Source organism: Saccoglossus kowalevskii, chromosome 7, assembly GCF_978046115.1.
Source record: "Saccoglossus kowalevskii chromosome 7, keSacKowa6.1, whole genome shotgun sequence".
Classification (NCBI taxonomy): Eukaryota; Metazoa; Hemichordata; class Enteropneusta; family Harrimaniidae; genus Saccoglossus; species Saccoglossus kowalevskii.
Window position 1 is genome coordinate 31861200 of NC_140647.1, and position 12825 is coordinate 31874024.

The following is a 12825-nucleotide window of genomic DNA, read 5'->3' on the forward strand; positions in this document are numbered from 1 at the left end:
ATAGCAACGTGGATTCAATAGCTTATATACCCTATCCGATCATTGCTGCTTGCAGCTATATTTGGTCTTGTTTCGTTCCAGATTGAGATTCATTTAGTTCCTGCCAATAACTACCACTTGTGGTGGGGGCGATCATTTTTTATATACGTCTCAAGCGAGGCAAATAAGTCTATATCCTGTGTCTTATGGGGACTTTAAAAGGCGCTTCTGTCTCGGTCTCCATGTGTCTTTCACTCCCGGTGATGTATTGTATTCAGGTGCAGCCAACGAGCAATAAATTGAAATAGTCAATTCTCTGGGACAAAATTTATTTTATGGGCCTTTTGAAGTATGCTAATTAATTTAAAGGAAAAAGGGGAAATTAAAAGTTGTTGAATCCTCCACCTGAAAAAAAATGTCTTGCCCTCCTGCTGACCAAATTCATTTTTCCCCTGCCCTCATTAATAAAACACTTTTTTGCCTACTCCCCTATCGCCAACTTGCCTTTCTTGCCCTCCTACTGACCAAATTCATCATTCCCCTCCCCCTCATTAAAAGCGCTTTTTCCCCTACTCTTCTCTCGTTGTGTTGCCTTCCCCTGGGGAGGATGCTGCCCTTTCCCCACTGCCAATTTAGTATAAACAATATGCAAATTATCTCCAATAGTAATATGTCATGCAGATTACATCAATGTATATGCCTACCAAATTTGATTGAACTCCATTGATTTATTCACGAGATAATCCCAATTTAGTAAAAACAATATGTTAATTTGCATATGCAAATTATCCCTAATAGAGATACGGCATGCGGGTTACACCAATGTACATGGACTTGGATACATTAACCACTCAGCAGATCAGTGGGTAATTCGCATTTTCACATTTGGCAGATATTATTATTTCCCCCAACGCGTTTTTTTTTATTATACCCTGTCCTAAAGGCTGTTTTGCCCACCCTGCAATATTTTTTTATGTAAGTATCCTACCCACTGAAAAAAGTTTCCCTGTCCTTGCATTTATTTTGGAAATCTGCCCTGCCCACTGGGGGGGTATTGATACTTCCCGCCCCTACAAAAGACTGTTGGCTCTGGAATGATGGATATTACTACCATATAGGACAATAATTACAATCGATGTTTAAAGCTTAGAAAGCCGAACGGATGGTAGCATGAGCTGCACTATTGACAATACTGCTAATGTTTGAACTTGCAGGCATGTTTACCATGCATACAGTCGACTCTAACAGATGTGATGGTCGGTGCAATGTGTTGGCACCAATAACACGTGCAGGGCATTCAGTCGCGTTTCATGATTAATTAAGGGTATCAAATTCCACGGTCGTAAAAGAAGAAAGCTGTCGCATTATATTTAAATGAATGGCAGTACATGAGTAAATGTACGTGGTTGTTGTTCGTAATTTGATTTTCGCAAACTGACGGCACCGCTACTGAAATTATTAATTTTATTAATATATCACGTTATACATTGTATATTACTCATGTTTCGAAGCACAAATATGCATATCATTTGTACATTTCAGACTAATCAAGTTGATTTCCCATAATATATCCATTTCTGCGAATCGAATATCATCGGTTACGTTCAGCTAAACAGGATGTATACTTCTTATCAGTGTTGAGGGGCGCCTGGGTCTCTTATTTTCTCAGGCTGGTGGCAGATGTTTTTTGACTGAGCCAATACACGGAATATAGGTCATCTATACAATGACCCCGCCACAATAATGCAATTACAATATTTGTATGCAACGTGTATAGAATAGCTCGCAATTTATTGGCAATACTCGGATAAAAGCATTTTATCGATGTATAGACTGAAACACTAAGATACGTATCTACGGGGATTAATTATCAAATTGCTGTGTTTTTATTCATGTCATCTTATACATTCAATACTCGTTTCTAGGTGTACATAAAGTATTCTGCTCTGAGGTCGATATTGTTAATAAAAAAGCTACGGTGCGTTCCTTAAGCTAGATCAATACCTTACTCCTAAGAAATAATTACAGAGTTATTTTGGCGATATTTACTGTACCTAATTTTACAACTGTTTTGAATCAAGAAAATAATTTCATCAACTTTCACAAACCCGAATTTGAAATAACTACAAAATGCGACCTTGCTCCAATGGGGTCACCTTACTAGGGGGTCGGCGCGTGCTTCCCCTAAAAAACATTAAAATCTTGACCCTCTGAAACGCTATTTCCTGCATTTTAAGGGACAAATTTTGCTGACACAATAGGTTTCAGCTTCATTTTGGAGGGGCGACGCCCACCAACATTTTTTTCGAGGGAGCGATTTCCCTCTGCCCCCCTCCCGTGCCGCCACCACTGTATCCGTCATCCTCTGAATAAAATTCCATAATACCATCTATACTCCGTGCTTGACACAGTCGTCCAGCAGCGCGACACAGTCGCCCAGCAGCGCGACACAGTCGTTCAGCAACGCGACACAGTCGTCCGGCAACGCGACACAGTCGCCCTGCAACGCGACACAGTCGTCCGGCAACGCGACACATTCGTAGCGCAGCTCGCGTTCGGATCTCGTGTATTAAAGGGGAGCAGAGGTGTAGCTTTTGACACTCTGAACATGAAATTTGAGATCTATGAATGAATTCTGTCGATAAAAACAACTTGTATGTGCTGCAAAATGCCCTAAATATCGGGTATAAAACGGGCTGTGAAGCAGACGACAAACGTCCGCTTTTCCTGGCGTCATTTCGCCTCTAGAGGGCCAGTCAGATGATGTCATCAGTGAACACTGATAATTGAAGCCATTCATGCTAGTACGTCAATCCCATAGAAATGCTACTATGAAAGACCTTGTTAACTGACTACTTAAAAGTTGAAACATGGCGAAATGTTGTGCGTATGAATCCCATAACAATTCATGTTATGTTTCTAGAAATCCCAGATAAAAAATCACGTTGTTGATTGCGAGAAATCGGCAGAAGAACTAACCTGAAAATGAAGACACGTACAGCGCTCTAGCTATAGTAACCAGTGAGTAAATAAATATTGTTTGAGTTAAAAACTAAATTAGAAATACGCTAATATCACTTGAACTACAGTAATCATTACACCCAACTTCCCACTTTTAATCCACCGCTTATCGCTTAATTTCCGACCGCACTGTATTTTTCACGACCGGAAAACGACCGCATTTTTATCGTGATTTTTCTCTCACCGACTCATTGAAAACACCGACCGGTCGCCCAAACACTGGTCACTTGCACAGGAGTGATCGAAATAGTGGTTTTGAGTGATACAGTTTGGGGATACAACGGGTACTAACTATTTTTAAATTCCGAACTATTCTTCAAATCTATACCACATTGTATCGTTCGCGGACGAAACTTCACCTGTGTCCAATATTAAATAACTGACTTTGCGTAATTATTATGAAAGCGATATATTACAATGTTGAAATTTTTAGAGCCGGTACAACATTGTAAACAAATTTGCGTAATTAGAAAAGCAGCGCACTAAGTAAACGACCTCAAAATATACAAGTTTGCGTACAGCACCGTCAGAACTAATAACAATTTTACAAGATCGACGCGCGGAGCATGAAAGAAAAAGATTTCTAAGGTAACGCGCCTGTTCAGTGCGTGACTTGAGGGTCCAACTTCGGTCAACATGCAACACGCACTTGATGTCAGCATCGCCGCGCAGTAAGTTACGCAATGAAGTACTTAAAGTTCAATTGCGTCCAAAAATGATGTCGTTGATCACTCCGTCTTTTGCAAAGTATTATAACTAGTTTCCAAACTTTTGATGCAGCCAGATTTATTTAACTTTGTGGCAATATAATCTTTTTAATTTCCCAGTCCTTTCTGTTCATTCATTGTCTTGACAATATATGTGAATTGCTGTGCGAGCTTTTTGTACCCGCCCGCGGTCAGACGGCGTCATGAAATCTATGCATAAAAGGCGGGCGACCTGCGGCTGTTTGATTTCCTACTTTCTCCTAAGCTAGCGATTGGTGAGAATGGTTATTAATATATTACCCGATGTACTTGTAAATCGGACAGTCATACCGCAATTGTGTTGAAACATTTTTGGGGCAATAAGTAACGTCAGAATATTGTTTAAAATAAAATATTCCATCCCAATCAAATCTAGGTCAAAGGGTCATATTGCGTGCATATAATTATAGATAGTTAAAAACTAAATATATTTGAATTTTTGACGGCTATTCAACGTTTGTGCAAACCAGAATAAAAAAGGGTAGTGTATACAATAGCGATATGACTGAGCTATCATGGCATTTGTTTACAATATTGTACCGGCTCTAGTATTGGACAGTCACACAGATGAAGTTGTTTGCGAATGATACAGAGTGGTATAGATTTGAAGAGCCGTTCAGAATTTATAATAGTTAACACTCGTTGTATATCCCCAAACATTTTGACTACTCCTGTGCCGGTGACCAGTGTTTGGGCAAGCGGTCGGTGTTTTCGATAAGCGAGCGAGGGAAAAAAACGGTAAAAATGTGGTCGTTTTCCGGTTGGAAAATACAGTGAGGTCGGAAATTAAGCGATCGTTTAAAAAGTGGGAAGTTGGGCAAAATGAGTACTGTGGTTCAAGTGATATTAGCATATTTCTCATTTAGTTTTAACTCGTACAATATTTATTCACTCACTGTTTACTATAGCCAGAACGCTGTACGTGTCTTCACTTTCAGGTTAGTTCTTCCGCCGATTTCTCGCAACCAGCAACGTGAATTTTTATTTGGGATTTCGAGAAACATAACATGAATCATAACATAACACCTCTCCATTTTTCAACTTTTAAGTTGTCAGTTAACAAGGTCTTTCATAGTAGCATTTCTATGGGATTGACGTACTAGCATGAATGGGTTCAGTTATCAGTGTTCACTGGTGACATCATCTGACTGGCCCTCTAGAGGCGAAATGACGCCAGGCAAAACAGGCGTTTGTCGTCTGCTTTACAGCCCGTTTTATACCCGATATTTAGGGCATTTCGCAGCACATATAAGTTGTTTTTATCGACATAATTCATTCATGGATCTCAAATTTCATGTACAGAGTGTCAAAAGCCACACCTCTGCTCCCCTTTAAAACAAATTATTTTACACGCGTTGTTATACGTGGCATGGGACCCGGCGCGAAGACTACAGCGCTTCAATGTACATTAGTATGTTTCGATGTATTTTGTATTAAATTAAACATAAATATATAATTCATTTTCTATTGAAGAGATTCTTTTCTGAATACAGTATAGTTAATTGCCAAATTATTATTTAAATGAAAAAATTGTTACTTTCGACGATAGCGATTCACAGCATTCAGAAGCCTTGCTTCTACTTGCCTTGCTACTGTGATAACATATGGAAAGTCACAACTATACAATATTATGTGTATCTGCCCAGTTACACCAGTTACGTAGCAGGTAGAATCGATATCAAACTTCTAAACCATGACCCATTGTTTATTTTGCCTGACAATCACTTGTTTGCAGTAATCGATAGGTCTGGACGGATCATAGTATTCAGAACATCATTTCAGTATTGACATGACAAGTTGGAATATGGGATCACACGATAGCAGTTGTAGGAAGTCAGACCTCTAACAGATGCATTCGAATTTCTGAAGAGACCTAAAACAGTCCATATTGATCAGTAGTGGTTACTAGTTTTTTTTATATTTTGAGTGTTTGTATACTCTTGTTATTGTACTAGTACGTTATTTTTTAAAGCTTTATATTTATATTTGTCTAATTGTTTCTTTTGTTGTCCTTACGTTTTATTTTCATCCTTGGCGGTCCCTTTTCGATTTCGATTATTGCATCGTTTGAGGGATATGCAGCCCCAGAAATAAACAGAATTCATTCCCCCTGCAGTTACTGTACATTTCAATTGTTCTCTTTGCTGTAGTTACAGTGCTTCCTGTCCATGCCATGTAGAAACAGTTGTCTATCATGTATGTAGTATTGCACTTCTAGAAGGACGACATAACCATATGACAGAATTACGAATGTATTATTGGTCTATTGGAACAGGACAATCTTTGCCACAATCACGTGACAATTTTATAAGTACCAGATAAAGACCTAACTCCTCTATTTATCAAAAGATCACATTGATTTCCTGTGAACTCCCAGATCTCTCCTAAAGACATTTGTCTTCAGTTTGAGTTTATCGTGGGTCCGTATATTATGCATTAATAAATGCGATTTTAGTCTCGATCACTGATTGTTTTACTCGCCCCCACGGACGTATTTGTAATCTAACTGGCCATGTGAGCACACCATTAAAGACAGCTCGGCATATTAAACCATACAATCATATAATTTACAACACATAGTGATTACATCCAACTTCAATGACGAATGAGTATGTTGTTGCCTGGCGTTGACGTAAAACCAATGCATCCACTGAAGAATTATTGAAATAACCTAATATTAGGAGAGATCGGAAATGCACATCACACTATTTTAGTTATATTCTATTAGGAAAGTACAGTAATATATCAAAACGAAGACCTGACAGTGACAAAATTGTAACTTGTTTTTAAAATTTACGTTCAGAGGACGTAAAGATAAAATGAACCTGTCTCAAATTGTACGCGTTGTCAGCAAGGCTATCGCGGCCTTTTGTTAGAGCTTAACCTTGATATAAAGAATGACTTGCTAAGTTTGCGCCGTGTTCGTGCGTTATATTCTACATCCGGGTGAATTACACTACTAGAACCCATTTCCGATAAATTTCTTAAAACGCTTACTGCCTATTAGCCGGCTCGAAATAGAATTGTATCCGGGCCTATTACTAAATTGACGCTTCTTTTACAAGTAGTTTTATGAGTTTAACAATTTTGCTCGCCGAATTTCGTACACGCCAATCATGCAACCTCGAGTTGTAGGTAAGACGACAAGAAAACCACAGGGCGAAAATAATTTCAGTGGAATATCTTATAATACAGCCCGGATTAACACTCTAATAACACCTGGACGCCCGGAATATGCCGAGACGTCAAATTTGTTCGAGATATCGTACGTTCGTATGCAAGCAAGCATTCCGAATCGTGCGAAGACTGCACGTACGGAAGTCGAGTCATTTCCTGTCCTTTGTAACTTGTTTAGCAAATAAACGTTTGATACAGACGCAATGAGCCGACATTTGCACTTTTTTTCATGAAACAAGCCAATTATAAACCAATTTAGATTATTCATGATTTTACTTATTTACTTGATTCTTATTGTTCAAACATTGTATATTTTATTCACGTGGGGTCAGAATACAATGACGAACTCAAAAAGAGAAAAAAAAGATTCAATTTTATAATAGGAAACAAATTGGAAGAGGAATGTTCAAGAATGACATATCACGTAGTAGGGTTTTCACACGTGGGTGTTCTGAATCCAACCTTGACAACTTGATTATCCGATGTTGAAATTAACAAGACAAGGATAAACTCCAGGGGGATAAACCAACCAGTCGACTCCATGAAGAATTGAACAACACAATTCAATGCGCATGCTTGATACCATACCCGCGATTATTTTACCTGTGATGCAGACCCCTCCCGCCATCCCTGTGTACATTAGTCATAAGGCATATACTAGTACTAGTACTAGTACTTTAGTTTCATTCAGTTGAACTGCCGTTTTTTGTTTTTTTTTCTAATACTAGTAGAAATACTAGTAAATAAAATGTGCTAATAAAAAAGCTATGTTGGCAAAAACTTGAAGGATCATTTGAATGTTTGCAAGCAAGTCCACTGTGTCGAAAAATACGCATGGGACAATCTTATTCATTGTGATTCTGGCACGATAATATGTAAGTGTCAACGTGATTTAAAACCTAATGATTTTAGGCCTGGATAAATTGGTACATGCCATGCCGAGTAATCATTAGCATTCAATAGTGTGTTTATGTTTGCAATGATGTTTATAAAATGATCAACTTGGGGGTATAAGGGTTGATGACAGATACCCAGAGAGTCTTATACACAATGCTTGAATATGAAAACCACGTTCAGAGTAGGTTCGTTCTCATAAATATATTTGCCACAGCGCAATGTGCAATAATACTGAGTTGTCAAAACACAAATCGAAAATTCATCGATTGTTTTTACTCAGAATAAGCACAGAGAAAATTTGAAATAGGAAACAAAGGAAACTAGTTTGTCTGGAACAGAATAAACACAATAAATATATTTATGTATGTTTTTTAAACACTGGGAATTGTTTTAATAGATAAAATGTTATCCATGTGTTTACCACTATGATCTCTATTTTATCATTTTACCCATCGCACAGCGAAACGTTGTGTCATCGTGTCTACTGAATTACGGCGGAGAATATATGTATAGCTATAATGTTACGATGCGTATTGCACATAACTGTTTGCATTATAAGGATAATAAAGTGCAGTCACGACCGTGATGCGAGTATGTTGTTACAATAGCAAATATTGTTTGACGTCTGTCGATAACTCTTATGGAAAACTGATGAAATTGTATACAACTGTACATCGTTATATTAGTCAACGATGAAATGCCATTCTGACGTTTTGAAAACACGCCAATGATGTAAGTCTTGTCATTGTTTTCAGTGCATACAAGACAATTTTTCAAAAAATGTCGGTTACCTCATTACTGTCGACGCATGCCCAGTCTCGTGATTTGCTTCGTGTAAAACGGCTTCAAACCACAAGTTTTAAAGGTTGCCATAAAAAAAACTGTCAGTTACGATGTATAATGTTTCACCCCATTAAAATAATGATAATAAAGTTTCCATAACAAAATGACTGACATTAATATTATTTATATTGAGAATATTTTCTTTAAAAATAATTTACTTGCTATGTCACAGTATAGTCATAGTACAATTTGAACAAAGTTCAAGCCAGACGAGTTCTGGATAGTTTTTTCTTCAGTAGTAATTAAACAAATTACACATTTCGTCATGTGATAACGCGAAAGTTGGCCAATCTCCCGAGACATGGCGGGAACATCACACAGGGACTCGCGATCGAACCCATGTACCCGAGGAGTAATATGATTGTATTTCAAACAGTTAGTTCTGTTAAATATCATATCAAAATTACCAACCCATATATAGGTAGATTTTAGTGACAACCAATGTGGCAAATATCAGTATACTGTGACGACTCCCAGGGTCGGCTCGACTTCGTTTATTTGGACATTACGTAATTTGATAAGCTGACTAGACTGCCTAGTACATACTAGTGTCACTAGTATTTACAACATGGAGGGTGTGACTCCGTTACGGTATAGACCTTATAGACCTTAGAGAGCTGTTTTCTAAGGTCTATGGTGACGGCGAACTGATTGTGACACACGTGAATGTTTCGTCTGCGTCGATCACCCTCAAGATACCGCGCCTCGTCATGAACGAGAGCGACTAGGTTGAAACTCTTTTTAGCTGTGCATGTTATTCCAGTCCAATTCCCATACATAATTTTTAAAGTGTCTCTGCAGTCGTATATGTGACTACCTAACTCGTTATTAATTTCTGACAAACAATTTTATCACGGACTACGTTGTATAAGGTAAATCTGGGAATAAAGTGTGTTCTATCTACGTATATAACTGGGAAAGAAACATTAAACACAAATTTCACCCAATTGGATTTCCTATCATCTATTATCTGACCAGTATTTTACATAATAACATATGTTTTTTTCTATATATTCAAGAGTTGATTTTTGATGCTAAGTTAGTTAACCCGAAATATAATAAATAATCGCTCGCCGGGAGAGTCGACATCTGCGCACGCGCGGGAATTCAGTTCCAAGCGACGATAACAACACACGCTAAAACGCAAAGGCTCATGCGTAGACGCTTGTTTGTAAACAATGACACGCTATGGCCATCTGACGCATGCGCAGGTGACGACCCCCTCCCCCGCTTGCAAGCGCTACAGTCGTCGCGCCGCGTTCTGTTCGATATGGGACCCATAGCGACGTACACAACGCGTGTAAAGTACGTTGTTTGTTTACATGGAATTCAAACATGCGCCTTGCGTCCCAATATCGGAAACTCAAGGTGCACATCTGGGTATTTTCACCGCATGGCAACCATCGTGGTGAAAACAAAGGATCAAAACTCTCAGAAAACTGTACTTTGAAATAGTTGTTGTGACTTTCATGAACAGGGTACCCCTACAGTTACAGCATATACAAATTTGGTTGTTAAGGATTACTTCAAAGTTGAGTTTGTGCTTTTTTGATTATTTATGTACATCCTTGCTAAATCTCGCTAAGCATTCAAAAGATAGAATGTTTGTGCCTTTAATACTCTTTTGAGTATGTTCAACTATTCACAATGCTGCGAAATTTCAACAGTCAATAGTCGGAACTGTTTGGATAATAAAAAGCACAACAAAAAATCACCCCCAAGTGCCCACGAACCTGCATCTATACCTTAACAGCATAGCACGTTAAGTTACGTAGCTCCGCTCCACGAGCCGAACGTCTGCCGCAAAAATAAATGATTTGATGTTGACTTGGATTTCTTTTGCTATAGCTCAATGTCAGAAGAAATACTTTGTTGAGAAGTTCATCAAAACTGTCCAACGTCAAATGCGTATTATTAGGCACGGTACCCCCAAAAAAGACTTTCGCGTTTTTCTAATCTTATGCGATGTTTTGAAGCCACTACTAGATTTTGTCCTGTTTTAAGGTATAAGCCTACTCATATTTTTTTTAGAAAGTTGGTCATAAATCGCATGACAATGTTCAATGGTCTATTATGTAAAATTCTGAAGCTATTGTCCCATGGCACCATGAAATAGCATTCTTTTGTGTGTTACAGGTGACATATTTTGAGAAACTTGTCCAAATATTTTTCAAAAATCACTGTTTTTAGAATAATTCCATAGAGCACAAAGGTTAAAGAAAAATTGATTTGTTGAAATTTGTTAAAACCTAGATTTTTGAAATAATTCAGAACAACAATGAATACACCATCATTAACAATATGAGATTTGTTCAGCCTATGTCACCAGGGTACAAATTGAGATATGGCATAATATCTCTGCCATCATTTGAACCTATGGCAAAAGCGTTATAAAGCTCAAAATGACCGATATCCACTAATATACAAGAATATTTTATTGAAAATTAAGCTGGTGACCCCCAACTTTGTTAAGTCAATATATTTATAATGCCCGGGGTACAATTTATCGGAAAAGGAATAAATTCTGGGTATTTGCATTCATGAATAGGCTTCTACCGTAACGTTCGATTTCACGCATAACGCGGGATCTTGCAGTGAACGGAAAAGGGTCCATAGAACTTGGGGTAAATTATGCCCGTTAGGATCGGATTTTTAAGAAGAGAATGCGGTAAAAATTTCGGGAATTTGCAGGAGTCGACGTAGTACAATGAAATGTGGCCCCTGTCCAGCTGTTCTGATTCAGTGATTTCTCCCAGTGAGTAAATACGGAGAATGGGAAATTCCTGAATAGGAATGATGACGCGTGCGCGTACGAGTAATTTTACAAAATAAATTGGCAATTTTTACACCCTGGATAATTGTCTCATTGTAATTGTTCTCACGTACGAAAAAAAACATTATCTACTACCCCTAAATGGCCTGGTAAACAGCTGAGAGACATCGTTAAGAGTCAGCGCAGCTGCGAGAATGGAACACACACTGTTTTGCGTGTTTCAAATGCCCGACTTCCGTCTAAGGGGCATAGAATAGTCACGGCATTTAAAAAATACACGACAAAGGCCACATGAATTTATGTATGTGTTTTTTCTCACTCACAGAAATACTTTACTCAATAAATAACGTGTAGCAGAGGAAACGTGCACTATACAGAGCTACAGAAAGCAGACTGAGGGGCGCATATTTTTGACGACTCTGACCTATATATGTTATATACGCTTGCAAAATCGGAAATTGACGACGAACACTAAGCACGTTCATTGACCCAATCGAGAGCAAATGCATCTCCAGAAGGCCGCGTACAATATTTATCAAGCATAAATGTAAGCTATGAAAGCTTTGAAAATGTGTGCACCCATGCATGTCCCTGTATTGCGAATATATCGCATATATTCTTGACATTCAGGGGGCAACGGATACCAATGCGTGACTCGTTCGTGGTTGACTCGGGAGCCAATCGGTGCATATACTGTATTACGTTATAATATGCTTACCGGTTTTGATTAATTTCAGCGCCGTTGTTGCCTGCGTTTTCAGCGTTTCGCTTATCTTCGGCGTATCCATGCCGTGTTGGTGATGTCGGTGATGGTGATGGTGATGCTGGTAACGGTAGTGGATAGACATCACGGCTGCTCGGTCGATCGGTCGTAAAGTAGTCCGTGGAATTCAGCTGACACCATACACAAACGGAGAACGATGTACATTCCGAACCGACGTTAATCCCCGATCGGTGCAAAGAAGAATTCGCGACCGGGGGGGGGGGGTAAACACAACAATGAACACTGAAAGAACAGCAACAGAGGTACTAGTACATAGAATTCTCGACCACAGAAAGAGAGCAGACGAAATGCATACACATATAGTCGTGGAATCCAATACGACGCACTGCAGGACACCACACAACAACGAGCGTGTATATCACATTGCCATTCACGCCTTGGGCATCGCTCGCCAAAATGATGTATAGAGGGCGCTCGTATCAAAACGGTTTCCATGGCAGCGGATTTATTATCGCATCTCCATGTAGCACCGCGAACTGCGTTATCATGGAGACAGCGTGACTGTACTTTGAATGTAACTGTCGACATAGGCGAATGTAATGAACAATTATCCGAATCGTACGTTTGTATGTACTATCATTATTGAGGGGGGGCACATAGTTACG

General features: G+C 38.8%; 1 protein-coding gene across 1 annotated transcript in view; it reads right to left on the bottom strand.

The window, feature by feature from the left end:
• LOC100371523 (uncharacterized) overlaps positions 1 to 12608 on the bottom strand; it is a 68443-nt gene extending 55835 nt beyond the window's left edge. The window contains exon 1 of the mRNA XM_006817829.3: positions 12155 to 12608. Coding sequence (XP_006817892.3) covers positions 12155 to 12284 — 130 coding nt within the window. The 5' untranslated portion in view covers positions 12285 to 12608. The remainder of the gene's footprint in view (positions 1 to 12154) is intronic.
• Between the last annotated feature and the right edge of the window lie 217 nt (positions 12609 to 12825).